Genomic DNA, 18,896 nt, shown 5'->3' with positions numbered 1-18,896 from the left:
AGTGTTGATAGTTGATCGAAGAAGAATGAAGTCCTTGACAACTTCAATCTTTTCTCCATTGACAAGAATGTTGTTTATTGGTCCAGTGGTGAGGATATATATAGTAGCTGGATGACTTTGGGTAAAATGAGTCTTTCTGAGCTGCAGTTTCCCCATCAATGGAATGAGTGTAATGATCCATTGTTGTTGTTAAGTGCATTAAGTTGGCTCCGACTCATGTTGCTAGGTGCCATTGAGTCGGTAAGGACTCCTCACGGTCCTATGCACAACAGAATGAAGTACTGCCCCATCTCACGCCAGCCTCACAATCGTTGCTGTGCCTGAGGTCTGAGCCCACTGCTGCTGCCACTGTGCCGGTCCATCTTGTTGGAGGGTCTGCCTCTTTTTCTCTGACCCTCCACTTTACCAAACACGATATCCTTCTCTGGTAATAGCTTCCAGAATCACAGCAAGACACAGCCACCGCAGTACAACAAAATGACAGACGAGTGGTGGTCAGACTCATAGTGACCCTGTATAGGGTTTCCAAGGAGCAACTGGTGAATTTGAACTGCTGACTTTGCAGTTCAAACCAACCTTGCGGTCCAGTGCTTTATCCCATAGCACCATACCAAGACTCCATAATGATCCATTTGTTGTTGTGGTTAAGTGCTGTCTAGTCGGTTACGACACATAGCAGGGTTTCAGAGGAGCAGCTGGTGAGCTTGAACCACCGACCTTGCAGATCAAATGGTTTTGCAGTCTGGCGCATTAACCTACAGCGCAACTAACTGTGCAAATATGTGTCAAACAAAGCAAGCAGGTATGCATTGTAAACACCACCACCTATCGTAATAGTTATCAAAGCAGCTCGGGTCCATGCTAGGGACACTTAGAAAGCAAGCTCCTCCCAGCTCACCACTGATTCTGTTGGAGCATTTCTGAGCCCTTGGATTCAGCTGTTTTAAGGAGGTGGCACCTAGGGAAGCAACTGTTAGAGATTGGGGCTCTGGTGGCTCCCTTTAACTTAATCTTAGGGTCCCCCTCCTGACCCTCCAGGACTGAAACTTGTTGTCCTCTCCCAACGGTGAGCCTGCTGACTTCTGGCAGCCAAATAGGATCTGAGACATCCCTCTCTGATAATGCAGATGTCTGAAATCTGCCATGAGCCACGTGTGGCGATTTAAAGTTAAATGAATTAAAATGGAAAATGAACGTCCTGAGCTGCACTAGTCACATTTCAAGAGCTCAGTAGCCACACTGACAATGCAGATGTTAGAAGGGTCCCATCATCGCAACTCTCCACCCTGGATTCCTGGAGAGGTGTGTAGGGAGGGGGTGAGAGCCCAGCCTCCGAGCTAGCTGGGCTCATGGTCTGGCTTTGCCACTTACTAGCACTGTGATCTTGACTGGGTGGGTTCCTCTTCTTACCTGAAAAGTGGGGAGGCTGCCAGAATCCACATCTTGGCGTTACCGGGAAGGTGAGGTGAAGGGCCTGGCTCATCCGAGGTGCTCAAACTGGGCATACTGTCATTCTCCTCCCCTTCTCTCTCCTACTAAGCATGCCAGTGCCTGGCAGTTCAAGTCAGTTCCAACAGTAGCTGCAGTCTTAGCCAGTCTGAGGCATCTACCCTGAAGATTTACAGAAGTGGTTTTTTTTTCCTTCCTACGTGCCTTCCCCATACTTCAGACATATTGTCGGGAGGGACCAATCACTCGAGAAGGATATCATGTTTGGTAAGGTGGAGGAGGGTCAGAGAAAAACAGGAAGACCCCCAGTGAGATGGATTGGGAAAATGGCAACGTCAGTGGGCTCAAGTGTGTCAACAATTGTGAGGTTGACCCATGACTGGGCAGTGTATCGTTCTGTGTACGTAGGGTCGCTATGAGTTGGTACTGACTCAATGGCACCTAACAACAACACCGTCCTTCCTTGAAATACTTACTGATGAGATGCAACCACAACAACAGTATGGGTTGCATCTCAATGTAAAGAAAACAAAAATCCTCACCACTGGACCAATAAATAACATCCTTATCAATGGAGAAAAGATTGAAGTTGTCAAAGACTTCATTTTGCTTGGATCAACCATCTACACTCATGGAAGCAACAGTCAAGAAATCAAACAACGTATTGCATTACGCAAGTCTGCGGCACAAGACCTTTTTAAAGTGTTGAGGAGCAAAGATGTCAGTTTGAGGACTAAGGTGCCCCTGACCCAAGCCATGGTGTTTTCAATAGCTTCATATGCATGCTAAAGTTGGACAGTGAATAAGGAAGATTGTAGAATTGATACATTTGAGTTGTAGAAGAATTGATACATTTGAGTTATGGTGTTATAGGAGAATATTGCAAGTGCCATGAGCTGCCAAAAGAACAAATAGATCTGTGTTGGATGAAGTACAGCCAGAGTGCTCCTTGGAGGCAATGATGGCCAAACTTCGTCTCTCATACTTTGGATGTATTGTCAGGAGGGACCAGTCGCTGGAGAAGGATATCATGTTTGGTAAGGTGGAGGGAAGGTCGGAGAAAAGAGGAAGACCCCAGTGAGATGGATTGGCACAGGTGTAGCATCCATTGTGAGGCTGATGCAGGACTGGGCACCAGGTTTGATTCTGTTGTGCACAGGGTCATTATGGATCAGTACCAACTCGATGGTACCTAGTAACTAACCTACCTTCCTAACTTTTTCTTTAAATAAATTTTTTCATCTTGGGATAATTTTAGATTTACAGAAATGTCTTAAAAGATGGTATATATGGAGTTCTGTATGCCTGTCACCCAGTTCCCCCTATTGTTAAAATCTTATATAACAAGGCACATCTGTAAAAACTACGAAGCCAGTGTTGCTCGTACTGTGAACGAAACTCCAGACTTTGTTCAGGTTCTGCCTGTTTTCCCTGTGGTCCAGCACTCATCCCCTGATCCGACGTGGCTCTAAGTTGCTGTGTCTCTTTGGTGCCCTCTGGTCTGTGACCGTTTCTCATTCTTACCTGGTTTTTCATGACTTCCAGAGCCTGAGGCATTCCGGCCAGTATTCTGTAGACACACCTTGGCGTGTCTACAGTTTCCTAGTTTCCTCATGGCTGGGCAGGTGTTATGGGTTTTGGGGAAGCAAATCATGGAGTTTACATGCCCTTCTCGTCACATCATATCAGGAAGTCCATGGTACTCATATGATCTCACTGGTACACCAGGTTTCTCTTCTGTTTTCCTGTTCTAGATTCTAGTCTTTGGAAGCAAGTTCCTCGTGCATTCCATCCCCAAGTGGTGGGGAGAAGTATGTTCTACATCCCATATGTGGTCATTTGAAGCTTTGCCAGTCCTGGTTCTCTTGGAGGCCGGATGCCTAGCCCTAGCCATCCCTCTACATTTGGGGGGATGAAAGGACTGGGGGCACCCACCAAGTCTGCGCTGAGGGAAGGCCAGACCACCTTGTGTAGAAGTGTCTGATATAGCGTCTTGAACCCTTGGGATCTTTGTGCCTTCTGAAGATGTGGATACTGAACAGAGAAGCGATTGGTAGAGGTGTGGCCTACAGGGGAGACCTGGTCCTTGGCCTTGCCCAGTGTACTCTCTGCTGGTATGTGAGGAGCTGCCGTCCCCTCCGCTACTGGCTCAAGGCCTGTTTCTTGCCCTGCAGGGTGCCCACTGTGGTGAGCAATGGGGATGCTGTGGACGCAGCTTTCTCTGGGGTCTGGCGCTCCAGCTGGAAGCGGAAGAGTTCCCATCGCAGTAAGTCCCCCTTTGATGCCCACCCTGGGTCTCAGCCCTGGGAGGGCGTGCAGGGTAACCTTCTCTAGGCAAGTGAGTCCAGAGGCATCCCCCTGGAAGGGCAGCTGTCCTGAGGGGACCGGCCGCTGGCCATGCTGGAGTGGTCCCTAGAGAAGATCACACACTCAGCCAGTCCTCTGTTTATCCAGTAGTCTCCAGGCTCCTACAGAAGCCAGGGTGGGCCAGGCAGTGGGAGGATTCCCTCGGGAGCAGAATCAGACACCAACTGGGCAGTTGCTGCACAGCGTGGGGGCCAGGAGGGGTGGTGGTGGTGGGGGGGTCTAAGAACTGGGATGAGGTCCTGAAGGCAGGCAGGGAGGAAGTGAGGGAGCAGGGGATGAGGGACAAGTGTTCCAGGCACTGAGATCAACTTGGATGAGCAAGAGTCTGGAGGCTCTTGGGTGAAGGGAAGACCAAGGCCTGGTGGAGGGAGGACTATGTTCTGCTGGAGGGAGGATCGGGATCTGGTAGAGGGAGGACCAAGGTCTGGTGGAGAGAGATCTGGGATCTGTGGAGGGGAGTAACTAGGGGTCATTGGAGGAGATGAGGCTGGATCTCACCAGGACCTCCAGGGTACCAGGGCCACACATAGGAACTTAGATTTTAGTTCTGAAGCACCATGGAGGGATTGACGGGTCTGGAACCCAGTGAGGATGCTGCTGTAGCTCTGAGGGGCTGTGGGAGAGACTGGTGTCAGCACTAGGAAAGTGGATTTAGGTGGGCATGTAGGGATGGGAGGAAGAGGGGGTGCCAAGGATGACACTTGGATGGGACCTCAAGAGCCCTAGAATGGAGGGAAACATCACAGATTTGTAAGGGCTAGGGAGTGGCAAGGTCTGAGGGGAAAGGGCAGGCCCTGGTTAGGGACCCCTCCCACTCCCCAAAGAGGACAGAGACAGTTCACCTACTGCCCACTACTGGGATAGTAGGGTGTGTTCTATGCCTGCCCACAGCTGCCTGGCAGGATATTGGGGTGAGGTTGTTATCACCTATGTAACCTGCCACTGCCCAGGACCCTGATGGCTGAGTTCTGGGAGACATCCTTTAATCTCATCTGTAAACACATCCCACCCTTACTGCTTACTCACTAGAGCTGCAGTGCCCAGGGCCTTCTTAGGGGGCGCCATGGGGTAGGATGCTTCCTGGGGTCTGGGCGGAGGGGCTGGGCCTGCTTCATGCTCCCTGCAGGTGTTAAGAGCAGTTGCGGAGTCAGCGGAGGGTGCTGTGCAGGACAGCTGAGGAACTAGCAGCCTCTGAGACTGCTGGCCAGGGCCCCTGGGACTCCCCGGGTTCTGGCCAGCTATGGCAGTTCTGGCATTGAGTGGTCAGGGAGCTGCGCTGCAGGGAGGGAGGAGTGCCCACTGATGCAGCCCTGAAGTCAGCCTGCAGCCGCCTCCGCCTCACAGCCGTATTTGCGCTTCTCTCCTTGACTCCCAGTCGATCGGTTCACTTTCCCCGCCCTGGAAGAAGATGTGATTTATGACGACGTCCCCTGTGAGAACCTGGATGTCCATCCACCCGGTATGGCCCTTGCAGTCTCTCAGGAACCCCGGGAGAGTCTTCTGCTTCCATTTCCTTCTTGCTTGTACAACCCGCTGCAGTCAGTCATCCCCGGCAAGGCTGGTGATGGCTGAGGGCCTGGTCAGTCCCAGGCTCCGTGGGTCTTGGCAGGGGGACCCTTCTTGCTGTGGGTCCCCAGACAAGCCTTTCGTCTCTCCAAGCCATGGCTCCTCCCTCCGGAAATGGGGCAGTAGTCTGGGCTTCCCAGGGCTATGGGGAAAATGAACAGATGGTTGAACCAGAGTAAAGCTCAGAAAAGCCCCACCCCCTGCGCTTGGGGAGGACCTGGAGGGACAGGGTGCCACAGAGGGGAAGGAGGAGAACAGGGAGTTAAGTCCGGCTGGAGCTGGGCCCATGTGTAGCCTGCCGGCGAGTGGACTTCACTGGGAGGAGGGATATTGCAGAACGGTGAACTAACACTCAGAGCCATCTTTGGTTGAACACATGTAGGTGGCTAGGATCACATTTATCTCAGATAGTCAGCTGGAAATTTTTGTTTTGAAGTTTGATGTCCTTATTTTACAGACAAAGAGACAGGGACTTGAACCTGGGTCCCCCAGCCTAAGAGGACTTGGATGGCATTTCTAGCAGCTCTCGAGGTCAGCAGGGCAGAGGCCTAGCCCCTTGCCCCCTCCCACAGGCAGGATTTGGATCACTTGAGTTTCCTACTGCACCTTTGCCTGTTTCAGGGACCCTCATCCGGTGGGTGAGACACAGCTGTGCTCTTGCAGGGCAGCCCCTTGACATTCTCAGTCCCCAGGTTTTTTTCTTGAAAACAGTGCATCCATTGGCAGCACACGACAAGGTCCGAGGGCCTGGGAGCTGCAGGCTTCAGGGAGAAGTGGTTGGGGGCTTGTTGTTGTTGTTGTTGCTACGTGCGCAACAGAACGAAACACTCCCCGGTCCTGGGCCCACCTCACAATCTTTGCTACGCCTGAGTGCGTTGCTGCTTTCACTGTGCCAATCCATCTCATTGAAGATCTTCTTCTTTTTCTCCCAGCCTCCACTTTACCAAGCATGATATCTTTCTCCAGGGACTGGTCCCTTCTGATAATATGCCCAAAGTATGAGAGACAAAGTCTGTCCATCCTGGCTTCCAAGGAGCAGTCTGATTGTATTTCTCCCAGCACAGAACGAATTATTCTTTTGGGAGTCCATGGTACTTTGAATACTCTCTTCCAACACTATAACTCAAATGCATCAATTCTTCTATGGTCTTCCTTCTTCACTGTCCCACTTTCTCATGCATATGCGGTTATTATAATATTGGGTAAGGTGCACCTTAGTCCTCAGACTGACATCTTTGTTCTTGAACACTTTAAAGAGGTTTTGTGCAACAGATTTGCCTAATGCAATACTCTGATTTCCTGACTGCTGCTTCCGTGAGTGTTGGTGGTTGATCTGAGCAAAACAAAGTCTTAGACAGTCTTTTCTCCATTGATAAGGATGTTGTTTATTGGTCCCGTGGTGAGGATTTTTGTTTTCTTTACATTGAGGTGCAGCCCGTACTGAAAGCTGTGGTCTATGATCTTCATCAGTAAGTATTTTAAGCCCTCTTTGCTTTTAGCAAGCAAGGTTGTATCATCTGCAGATCGCAGGTTGTTAAAGAGACTTCCTCCAGTTCTGATGCCATGTTTTTCTTCATATAATCCAGCTTCTGGGATTATTTGCTTACCATACAAATTAGTATCCTGGTGTGGCACTGTGATTTAATGTGCTGGACTGCAAAGTCTGTTTGTACTACAAGGTCAGAAGGTCAAAGTCAGTTTGAACCACAAAGTCTCTCCTCTGAAACCCTATACAGGGTTGCTATGGGTCAGAACTGACTCGAGGGCATTTAACAACAACAACATACAGAGGGTGAAATAGTACAACCCTGGTGCACAGCTTTCCTAATTTTAAACCATTCGGTGTTCCCTTGTTCTGTTCAAACAAATAACTGCCTCTTGGTCTATGTACAGATTCCTCATGAGCACAATTAAGTGTTCTGGAATACTCATACTTCACAATGCTGTGCATAGATTGTCATGATCCACACAATTGAAAACCTTTGCGTAGTCAATAAAGACAGGTAAACATCTTTCTGATGTTCTCTGCTTTCAGCCAAGATCCATCTGACGCCAGCAATGATATCCCTCATTCCACGTCCTCTTCTGAATCTGGCTTGAACCTCTGGAAGTTCTCTTTCAATACGTGATTGTAGCTGCTTTTATATTATCTTTAGAAAAATTTTACTTGCGTGAGATATTAATGATATTGTCTGATGATTTCTGCATTCCCTTAGGTCATCTCTCTTTGGAATGGGCACAAATACGTATCTTTTCCAGTCAGTTGGCCATGTAGTTGTCTTTCAAATTTCTTGGCATAGATGAGTGAGTGCCTTCAGTACCATATCAGTTTGTTGAAAGATTTCAATTTGCATTTCATCCATTCCTGGTGCCTTGTTCTTTGCCAATGCCTTCAATGCACCTAGGACTTCTTTCTTCAGGATCATTGGCTCTTGATCATATGCTGCCTTTTGAAATGGTTGAACATTGACCATTTATTTTTGGTACAGTGACTCTGTGTATTCCTTCCATCTTCTTTCGATGCTTTCTTCATAATTCACTATTTTGCCCATAGAATCCTTCAGTACAACAAGTTGAGATTTAAGGTTTTTTTTTCAGTTCCCTCAGCTTGAGAAATGCTGAGCGTGTTCTTCCCTTTAAGTTTTCTAATGCCAGATCTTTTTTGTGCATTTCGTTATAATATTTGACTTTTCCTTCTCTAGCTGACCTTTGAAATTGTCAGTTCAGTTCTTGTACCTCCTCACTTCTCCCATTTGCTTTAGCATCTCTATGCTGGAGAGCAAGTTTCAGAGTCTCTTCTGACACCCATTTTGGTCTTTTCCTTCTTTCTTGTCTTCTTAATGACTTTTTGTTTTCTTCCTGTATGATGTTCTTGATGTCATCCCACAACTTTTTTTGGTCTTTGGTCTCTAATGTCTAATTCATCAAATCTTTATTGGCATGGTCTCTAAATTCAGTTGGGATAGATTCAAGGTCATATTTTGGCTCTTGTGAACTTTCAATGTTTCATTTACTTTAGCTTCAGCTTGAACTTGCATATGAGCAATAGATGGTCTGTTCCACAGTCTGCCCTTGGCCTTGTTTTGGCTGATGATATGGAGCTTTTCCACTGTCTCTTTCCACAGATATAGTTAATTTGATTTCTGTGTAATCCATCGGGTGAGGTCGTTACATGTAGTCTTTTTTTATGTTGTTTAAAAAAGTATTTGCAACGAAGAAGTCATTGGTCTTGCAAAATTCTGTCATGTGATCTCCAGTATTGTTTCTATCACCAAGGTCTTATTTTCCAACTACAGATCCTTCCTCTTTGTTTCCAACCTTTGTTGAAGGACCCACCAAGATCTCCCATTCATTCATCCAGTGGTTGGGCTTACCCACCTCAGCCCGAAAATGTGTTTCACACTGACTTGACAAGAATCCCAGAGTCTGCTGGCTTCTGTGGGATTTGTCCTCCAGACTAGTGCCCACAAGTTTCAGTCCCAGGCATTTCCTGTGAGACTTTGGAAGATTCTGGGCCAGGTGCGCCCCCTGCTGGACCATCTTGGACCCACCTGGAAACCTTTTGTTGTTGAAGTGCCGTCAGTCGATTCCGACCCATAGCGACCCTAAACAGGGTTTCTGAGGCTATAAATCTTTATGGGAGCAGAAAGCCTCATCTTTCTCCTGCAGAACTGCTGGTAGTTTCGAACTGCTGACCTTGTGGTTCGCAGCCCAATTCGTAACCACTACGCTCCCAGAGCTCCTTGCCTGGAAATCTTGGGAGAGGGATTTAATGTCGTCAACTTCGTGGCTTGCCTTGCCTTGTGCCATCTCCTTTATTCTTCCCCAGGAGCTCAGCGTTACCCCCGAGAATGCTGAGAGGTTGAGCTGAGGGCCATAGGCAGGGCTTGATCCCAGGTCTTGTCTTTTTCCATGAAAAATGCCCAGAAGGCCCAGGATGAGGACTGAGATCTCAGGAAGTGGTGCTCATAGGAGAAAGGAAGTACACAGCCTGTGTTGTGCCGGTCACGCTGTTTCTTGTGCCTTTTCAGTTTTCTCTTGTAACCCTCACCCTGTGAGTTGGATGAGGAAGCCGAGCTGGAACCCCAGGGCTAGAACCCCCGCCTGGGCTCGGCAGTTGGGATTGAGACTCAAGGTCTGGTAGGGCTGGGCCCTAGTGCCTGTTCTCACTGCCCTGCCCCTTGGCCGGCAGGGGTGGAGAGGAACCTGCTCTATGAGGATGTGCACCGGGGCGGGTTGCCTCGGGAGGCCGAGGACCTAGGCTGGAGTTCCAGCGAGTTTGAGAGCTACAGCGAGGACTCAGGGGAGGAGGCCAAGCCTGAGGCAGAGCCCGCCAAGCACCGCGTGTCCTTCCAGCCCAAGGTAAGGGGAACGGGGTCGTCTCTCACCCTGAGACCATGCAGGGAGGGTGGTAAATGGGTGGTGAAGCCTAAAGCTTGTGTCCAGACATCAGTAATTCCCAGTCATCTATAGTGAGACAGGGTCCAGAGGTCCCTGAACAGGAAATGGTTCATAGGCCTAGCTGTCTGGCTATGTTGTTGTTAAGTGCTGTTGAGTTGGTTCCGACCCATAGTGACCCTGTATAGGGTTTCTGAGGAGCAGCTGGTGAGTTTGAACCGCCGGCCTTGCAGTTCAAATGGCTTTGCGGTCTGACGCATTAACCCACAGTGCCACACCATGACTCCAGGATGTCCTAAACCTGGCCTAGGTACTCCAATACATCCCACCTCATTTCTGTGGTCCAAATCCACTGCCATTGGTCATTTCCTTAGGGCTTCTCTGTACAGGAGCGGACAGCTTCATCTTTCTGCTGCAGAGCGGCTAGTGGGTTTGAACCACCTAAGCCACTGTGTTACCAGAGTTCCTTATTCCTATGGCAGACCCCATCAATCGATAATGATGCTCCTTCATGTTGGGCTCAGGACTCCAAGCAGTCCAACCAACGATTAGAGATAGCATATGGAACAATAGAATTTGGTCTCCCTTCCCTGCAGGATTCACTCTTCAGTAACCCTCAAACCCAGACAGTCCTCTCCTCCCCGGGCAAGTGAGCACTCAGAGGCTGCCATGGCTAAGACAGAGCTGCGGGGTGGCTCCCACCCACACCCTTTCAGAGTGCTGACCCTACATTTGGGTCTTTGGGTGTTTCTGTCTGGGACAGAGACCCCTCTGCCTATTTCATAGAGAGCCACTGGATCCCCAAGAAGTGGCTTCTCTTGTTTCGCCTTTGCTTTGATGTCCTTGCTCTTCCCATGCTGTTCTATCGAAGCTACCAGAAGGTAGGTTCTGTCCACGTTGAGATCTGAGATTTAACGACTGCAGCTTCCTCCAGGCCCTACCCAATCATAGGTCACTGGGTCCCTCTCAGGCTTCTTTTAGAAGACACAGGAGGACTTCTGATTGTGGCTAGTCCTGCCTGAAGACAGGATAGGGACAAGATTAGGGGCCCCAGGCCTGGGTTTATGGAGTCATCTTAAGTATGAGGGAGTCCTCCAGGTACTTCCTGGTGCCTGCCTCCTGCCCATCCTAGAGATCCTGGGGAACCCTGGATGCTGACCAGAACAGCAACTATGCTTAGCAATTTACCTGTGTTTCTTCTGACCAGGATGGGGTTGCTGAGCATTCATGGGTTGGGCCAAGGGAAAAGGCCCAAGAGAAAAGTGAAGCATTTATGAGGCACCTACTGTGTGTCTTTAAGGATCTCTGGTAGCATAGTGGTTATGAGCTAGCCTGTTAGCCTCAAGGTCAGAGGTTCCAAACTACCAACCGTTCTGCAGGCTTTCTGCTCCTGTAAAGATTTACAGCCTTGGAAACCCTATGCAGGGTTGCTATGAGTCGGAACCGACTCCACAGCATTTAACCACCACCACTGTGTGTCTTCAGATTGCATATCGTGGATACATGAAAACAGATTCAGTGAACCCTTTTGGTCTCAGAAGGGGTCCTAGATATGAAACAGTTGGTCAAAATGAAAGCCAGACCTGCGTTTCTGTAGCATGAGTCCATGTGCAGGTGGCCACGGGCCTGATGTGGATGGGACTAAGCAGAGGAGGGTCTGGGTCTGGGGGAGATGGAAACCTCTTGATTCATGGGCAGGACTGCTGCTTAGGACAGTGGGACCACATGGACTCTTGAGCCTCATAGACCTGTCGCAGGGGGAAGGAGGGATGCACTGCTGGGTTGGGGAGCTCCAGCAGCAAATGCTTGACTTACATGGGCATCAGAATGACTCGAGAAGCTGGATGAAATTGCTGATGTCAGATCCTCACCTGTCTCTGGTTCAGTGTGGACAGGGCCCAGCAGTCTGTCTGCTTTTTAACCAGCTCTCTGCCCCTAGTGGACACCCTGAGAAATGCAGGGCTCACCTAAGGCCTGGCTCTGGGATCAAGACCTTGAGCTGGGGGTTTAGACTCTGTCTTAGCAGACAGTGTGTCAGAGAGGCCTTGGGATTTCTAACCATGAGGCCTTCTTCTCTGGCTGTGGGTCAAGTTCCTCCTGCTTCCTCAGCATCAGATTCTCAGGGAGACGGGAGGTTGTACACAGGCCTTTCCTTTGTCATCAACCTCGTCTGCGCTGGAAATGCGCTGAGCCCTGCCTCCCGAGCTGCCTGGAGTGCATCTGCTCCGCTGCCTGACGCTGTAGCCACTACTGTTCCGGGGCCGCCACTGCTTCGCTGCGTGCTGCGTGTGCTGCGGGCATTTAGATGCACCATCTAGGGAAATGTTTTGTCCTGTCTTGTCTAACTGTGGGCCTTGCCCCCTGCCCAGCTACAAGAGAACCCATAGAGCCCTGCTTCAAATGTCTTGAGAGGCCAACGGTAGGCAGTGGATTCTTGCCCAAGAAAGTGACCAAGGGGGCCTTCCGAGGGACCTCCGAAACACCTGTTACATTAACAAGTGTCCTGCTGGTGCCACCCAGAGTCAGTGGGACTTTGTTCCATTTGGGATGCACTGCATTGAATCCGTCCCCTTTCTGGCTATGTGATTTTTTTCATAGTCAAGGCCACTTGGATCCAGCTGGCGGGGGATTGGACAGAACCTGTGGGCTCATACAGAAATGTCACCTCTTACCTCGGCCTCGTTCGCTCCCTACTCTAATATGGCCTGCTGGGCAATGTGCTTCCGACCCTTAGCACGGGCCCAGGCACTTTCTGTTTCATTGTGATAATCTTATTTAGAGATAAACTAGGACTTGGTAGGAAACCCAGACTCCCTAGTTTTCCAGAGGTCTGGAAGATCTCTATTCCAGTAAGGTGTAGTTTACAAAGTCATTTCACTGAATTTTCTTAATACTCTAGAATGGTTGGTATTATGGACATCAAGAGTCGTTCTATTGATGAAAGAACCTACGTGACAAGCACAGAGGTTCAGTGATGTGCTTAGGGTCACACAGCCAGCAAGTGGTAGAGCTGGTTTCAACATCATCCATGAGATGAAAGAAAATACCTGTTCATCCATCTGTCAATTGTTCACCAACCCACCCATCCACCATCCATCCATCCATCCATCCTTCCATCCATCCATCTATCATCTATTCAGAAATTAACATAAATATTTAACACTTAAAGTTTGAAAGGTATAAACATAATGGATTACATTTTTGAGCACTTACTGAATTCTGGGATTTACATGTTATTTTATTACATGTTAATCTTCTGAACAACCTTGTAATTTAGGTATGAATGATTATGGCCACTTTACTAGTGAGGAAATTGCAACTCGGAGAGGAAAAGAACTTTTCCAGCTAGTAAGTCAGGAGCCGTGATCTGAATGTAGACCTGCTTGCCTCAGGAGCTCCTACTTTTAATTGCTTTACTTATCTACTCCTTTAGAAGTTATACATATCTTGGTCCTCTGTGTACTTTACTAAATATCACTGTTGACTAGATAATTCATGCATTTAAAAATCTATTTATGTATTTGTCCATCCGTCCATCCATCCATCCATCCTTCCATCCATCCATCCCTCAATCCATCCATGCATCCATCCATACATCCACTCATCTTTCCATCCATTTATCCACCCACCCACACCTCAGTTGACCCCTTCTTCCAGTGCTAGGCTGGATGGAGCCAGCTTGTACTAGCTCATAAGACCCAATTGTGGGCATCTCGTTCCAACCCTGTGCAGTAAGATCACATTGGTAACTTGATGTTGACCATGGTGGGTCTAGTCCCATCATGGAATATGACAAAACAGGGCTCTGTTTCTTGGAGAATTGGGTGTTAAATATTTACCAGCCTTTATCCATTCATTCATTCATTGATTCATCTGCCTGACCATCCATCCATTCACCCATCCATCTACTTCTTCATCTATTCACCTGTCTGTTCATCTGTCTATCTGTCCAGCTAGCCAGTCACCCACCCGTCTTTCTATACATCTGCCCATCCATCCATTTATTTATTTATTTGCCCACCCATTTCACCCATCTATCCATTTGCCATCCACCCATCCCACATAACTTCTTGAGAACCTCCTATGTTGCAAGCTCTATGCTGGGCCCTGGGGAATGAGGAGATGATCAAGACCCAGTCCTTGCCCTCAGAGCATTATTCTCCTCCCCTGAAGGAGGGAAGCCTGGGCTTGTCCCACTCTCACCTCTCTTCCCCAGCAGTTAGGATGACCTGCTGCAAAGACTCAGCACCCGCCCCCAGCTGCCTGGCATTTTGGGGTTGGACTCTGTGGAGCAGATCCCGGGCAGCAGCCTGGCTGGACTGCTGCCTGGAGCCTGATCATCCCCAGCTCCAAATCTTGCCTGCCCTGAGTTGTCCATTCGCCGCTTTACCGAAGTCTCCTTTTTCCTCTGTTGTCTGTCTGTCTATGTTTTGTCTCCTCCCTGTCCTGCCTGCCCCTCTCACCTGCTCTCCTTCTGCCTGGCCGCTTGGGGGCTCCAGCTTTCTCCAGACCTGACTAGGCTAAAGGAGAGATACGCCAGGACTAAGAGAGACATCTTGGCTTTAAGAGTTGGGGGGAGAGACATGCAGGAGCTGAAGCACAAGTACGATTGTAAGGTATTGTCCGTCTGTCCCTCCCAACTCCTTGGTGGGGGCCATTTCCGAGCTGCAGCTACCTCCAGGAGGCCTTGCTTGCTGCTCCTGGGCTGAGGAGGGTGGGCCTGGACCCACAGTGTCTACCCTCTGAGCCCCAGCGTTGGCCTGGCTCATCTGGAACCTGGCTGCATTTCGCCTTTATGTGGGAATTGGTCAGTGCCGGAAGCAACTTGTTCCTTTCCATATTCTTGCCTTGATCTCACCCTTTCCCTTCCCGTAAAACCCTAACTGCTCATGAGTCTTCCCAGGTGGGCTTTCAAATGTTTGGGCTATCAGCAATACCTGGGGTGCTTTGTCAAAGTACAGCTTCCCAAGCTCTACTGCCAGAGATGTTGATCCAGTAGATCTGGGGTGGGGCTTGGGAACCTGCATATTTAACCATAGTGGATGACACTGAAAAGTGGGACAGCTGATGATCGTGGAAGCTCCTCCCACTCCGAGTTGTTAAAAGAACCCAAATGAGGAAGTTGATAGGAGAACAAAGCCTCCTCTTCTCAGGGGGACTCTGTCTTCATGACCGTGATGACATTGGCCACAATGTTGTTGTTAAGTGTCAAGTCGGTTCCACCCCATAGCGATCCTGTATGGGGTTTCCAAGGAGCGGCTGGTGAGCTTGAGCTGCCGACCTTGTGGTTCAAACTGACATTGCAATCCAACATATTAACCCACAGGGCCACACCAGAACTTGCACCTACTGTGTGTTGTTAAGAGCATGGGTGTAGGAGGCCTGTGGCCTGGCTCTGAGCCCTAGTCCTACCACTTCCTTGCTGTGTGATCCTAGGCTGGTCACTTGACCTCTCTGAGCCTAGGTGTCCTCATTGTGAATGGGGACCCTTGGATGGCTGTGAGGCTGAGATGATGCAGGTCTAGAAAGATGCTTGGTACTGAGCTTGGCCCAGCCCACAGCCCAGTGGATGGTGAATTCAGTAGTTGGTGGCCATTGGTATTATTTACATACTGACTGCTGAGTGCCCATGGCACCTTGGGGACCAGCTGTCATTTAGCATGAAACCAATGAGTCCAGTGAGTGAAGTAACTAGCCAGTGGTCACGCAGCCTGTGAGCAGCAGAGCTGGGGTTCCAACCCAGTCCGCCTGATGCCAAAGCCTGAGTGGCCTGCTCCCTATAGCACTGCCCATATTGGCCGCCCCAGGGACTCCACAGAGGAGTCACGGGGACCTTGGTGGTTTGTGTGGCTGGCCTTTCCACAGATGCCTCCTGGGAGGCTGGACGCTATGGCTCCGATAGGGACCTGGAGCAAGCGAAGTGTGTAAGGCCACTGCAGAGTCCAGACCCCTGCCATGACCTTTCCACCAGTGGATGCAATAGGCTGCTGCAGAGACACCTTCCTGGGCATTTGCCTGTTGCTTTTTTGTGGCCACCTCCGCGGGTCCCCCAAAGACTGTTTTTGGGGGCTCATAGGACAGTCCCATTGACAACTACCTGCTAGGACAGGAACTGGGCCTTGAAACAGAGGTTTCCAGTTGGGGTTGTGAGTCCCCCAGAAGAAGATACACCCCAGAGGAGACGGGCTCCTCTGTGCAGTTCCTGGGAAGACCTCTGTCCTGTACCAAGGCGCTTATGACCAGCCCCCTAGAAGGTGGAGAGGGACTGCTTGAGATGGAGGGAGTTCCCCTTTTTACTTCTCTCCAGAAAACTGTCCCTGTCCCTGAAGAGCCATCACCCCTGCCTTTCCAGCCAAGCTGCCCTGGCCCAGCCCCACTTAAGCTGGGGTCTGACAAGTTGCTTGGAAGAGTGATAGTGAGAACAGGGGAGACCAGAAGTCACCCAGATCAATGTTTCCCACCCTCAGCAGAGTTTGAGCCAGGAGAGGGTTCCCCTAGAACTGCTCAGCCCATTATGGTAGCCAGGTGGCTATTTAAATTTAAATGAGTGAAAATTAAAATGTGTAATGAGGAATTTGGTTCCGCAGTTGCTCAGACGCAATTCAAAGTGCTCCATAGTCTCTTGTAGCTAGTGACTGTTGTATATTGGACAGCATTGGACACTATTGTGGACTGCCAACACAAACCTAAGACATGCCCATCACAGCACATTCTCTTCTGGGGTGATGTTTGGAGGGCAAAAGCATGACTTAGTGGGTAGCAACTGTCCTCCCAGGGCAGGACCCCTACAGCACCCAAGGTGCTTGTCCCTGTCAGGTTCCCTGTTTTCCATGTGCTTTATGCTTTGCTTGGCTTGCTGACCGCCCCCATACTCTGCTCGGTGTCAGGGTTCATTCCAAAACCTGTCTGTAGGGCAAAGGATGGGCCTTCTCACTGGGTTTGGTGGAAGGGGTAGTGGTGCTCACCTCTTTAATTGTCCCTAAAATAACCACCTTTATGTGTTTACTGTTTTCGATCATACTGCACATGTACAAGGATTTTCACAGACCTTGTCTGTCCCAGAACCTGCTGGGGTGTAAGGTGGCTTGGCTCTTTTCCTCAGGTTTTCTTGATGAAAGGAAGGCTCAGTAAAGTTATGTGACTTGCCTGCCCAGTCACACCTCTGGGGAGCTGGGATTTGAACTCAGACCTCTGGCTCCAGGCTTTGAGCCTTGTCCCTAGTGCCCTGCTCCCCCCGTTTCCCATCCCCAATACTACGCCCATAGTGACAGACCTTCGCACACTGCACCTGGAGTTTCCCCAGAGGGAAACAATTAGGTTCCCTTGTGTCCTGGTGACACCCACTTCCTGCTGCCTACTTATCACAAACGGGGTTCCCCATAGACATCCTCAGGCAGGAAGACCTTCCTCAAACCTCAGGGTGCCCCCCCTTCCCCTTGGCCTCTATTGCTCCCTTCCCTGGGAGGGGATGGACCTAGGTGGTGTCCTGTGCCTGCAGCTGGGCCTGGAGGCCTGGTGGTGTTGGTGGCCATTGGTGGCAGATGTCCCTGGTTCTCCTCCAGCTTCTCTGATGAGCCCCTCTGCCCTTGCTCAGATGACCCAGCTCATGAAGGCCGCCAAGAGCGGCACCAAGGACGGGCTGGAGAAGACGAGGATTGCTGTCATGCGCAAAGTGTCCTTTCTCCACCGGAAAGATGTCCTGGGTGAGGCCACTGCCCAGGCCCGGATGGGGGAGGGGCGGGCACGGCTGGGCTCTAAGTCCTGGCAGCTGAGGCAGGATGAAGGGTGCTCAGTCACTGTTCCTACACCAGCCCAGGCCGGACCAGCAAGAGGCCAAGCAGGCTGGTAGCCATGGCAACTTGGTGGACTGTTCCCTGGACACCACGCCCCCCCCAACCCTCCCCACCAGTAACCAGGCCCCACCCTGCCCAGTAACCCCAAGCCTTTCCTAAAGTGACCCTCCCACCAGAGGCGATATTAATAGCTGTGGTAGGCTCAAATCGCTGGCCAAGAATGTTACCCAGCGGCTCATGGGGGAAGAGGAAGCTGCGCAGCCGCCGGCTGGGGTGGGTTCGGAGTGATGCCCGGGCCACCATGTGGGCCAGGCAGGAGGGCCTCTGTCACCCCCACCCCCATGCTGTCATTCGCTGCCCCTCTTCCTCCTCCTCTTCTGTCTCCTGCTCAGGTAAGGGCCCATGTGCTGTCCCCGTGCCCTTGGCCCCAGTGCCGCAGACACTTCTTCTTTCTGTCTTCTCCATAGTTCCCGAGGCACCAACTTCCTGCTGCCCATGGCTACAGCTGGGCTCCAGAACCACTAAGTGGCCGGCTGGCTCACAGTCCCTGTGCTAGCTAGTGTACTGCTGTCTGGGGGCTGAGCCTGCACACCACTCCTTCTCCACATTCTCCACCTTCATCTGCAGCCTGAGCCTCTGTCCCCATCCCCTGCCCTTTGGCCCTGCTCACCCCAGACGCCAGATGAACTCTTTCCCTTCTGGCCTTTTGCGTTTATTTATTTATAAATTCAAGCAGAAAGCCAAACGGCCCATTCTTCTCAGGCCTGATTTTCTTCCTTCTTTCAGGCATCCAGAAGAAAACTATTTTTAGTGCCCAGTGATGGGACATGGGCTGACTGGTCTTCAAGCCAGAGGGGGCGGGTTGAGCAGGGAGACTGACTCCAGGGAGACTTGACTCTGAGGGCCAGAGCCACAAGGCCACTTCTTGATCCCTCCATGGCCATTCATACTTCCCCTCCCTCCCTCTTCCCCCTTTCCTCCTCCTTCCTTCACACCCTCCCTCCTGCACTCACTCCCTTACTCCCTCCCTCTCTCCTGCACTCACATTTTTCCTTCCTTCCTTACTCCCTCCTTCCCTCTCCTGCACACACTGCCTTACTCCCTCCCTCCTTTCCTCTCTGCTGCACTCATACCCTCCTTCTCTCCCTCCCTCACACCCTTCCTCCTTCCCACCCTCCATCCCTCATTCCCTCACACCCTCCTCTCATACCCTCCATCCTTCCCTCACACCCTCACTCCCTCCCCTCCCTCATTGCCTCACACCCTCCCTCCCTCACTACCTCCCTCCCCCCTCACACCCTTCCTCCCTTCCTCCCTCACACC

The 18,896-nt window shown here is 50.6% G+C and overlaps 1 protein-coding gene across 1 annotated transcript in view; it reads left to right on the top strand.

Moving 5' to 3' along the window:
- Positions 1-18,896, top strand: part of ARHGEF10L (Rho guanine nucleotide exchange factor (GEF) 10-like) — a 135,757-nt gene that overhangs the window by 22,941 nt on the left and 93,920 nt on the right. The window contains exons 3-7 of the mRNA XM_006866407.1: positions 3,624-3,715; positions 5,192-5,275; positions 9,575-9,744; positions 14,280-14,396; positions 17,375-17,483. Of these exons, the coding sequence (XP_006866469.1) occupies positions 14,364-14,396; positions 17,375-17,483 (142 nt within the window). The 5' untranslated portion in view covers positions 3,624-3,715; positions 5,192-5,275; positions 9,575-9,744; positions 14,280-14,363. The remainder of the gene's footprint in view (positions 1-3,623; positions 3,716-5,191; positions 5,276-9,574; positions 9,745-14,279; positions 14,397-17,374; positions 17,484-18,896) is intronic.

Source organism: Chrysochloris asiatica, unplaced genomic scaffold, assembly GCF_000296735.1.
Source record: "Chrysochloris asiatica unplaced genomic scaffold, ChrAsi1.0 scaffold00090, whole genome shotgun sequence".
Classification (NCBI taxonomy): Eukaryota; Metazoa; Chordata; class Mammalia; order Afrosoricida; family Chrysochloridae; genus Chrysochloris; species Chrysochloris asiatica.
This window is presented reverse-complemented; position numbering and strand designations above follow the sequence as displayed.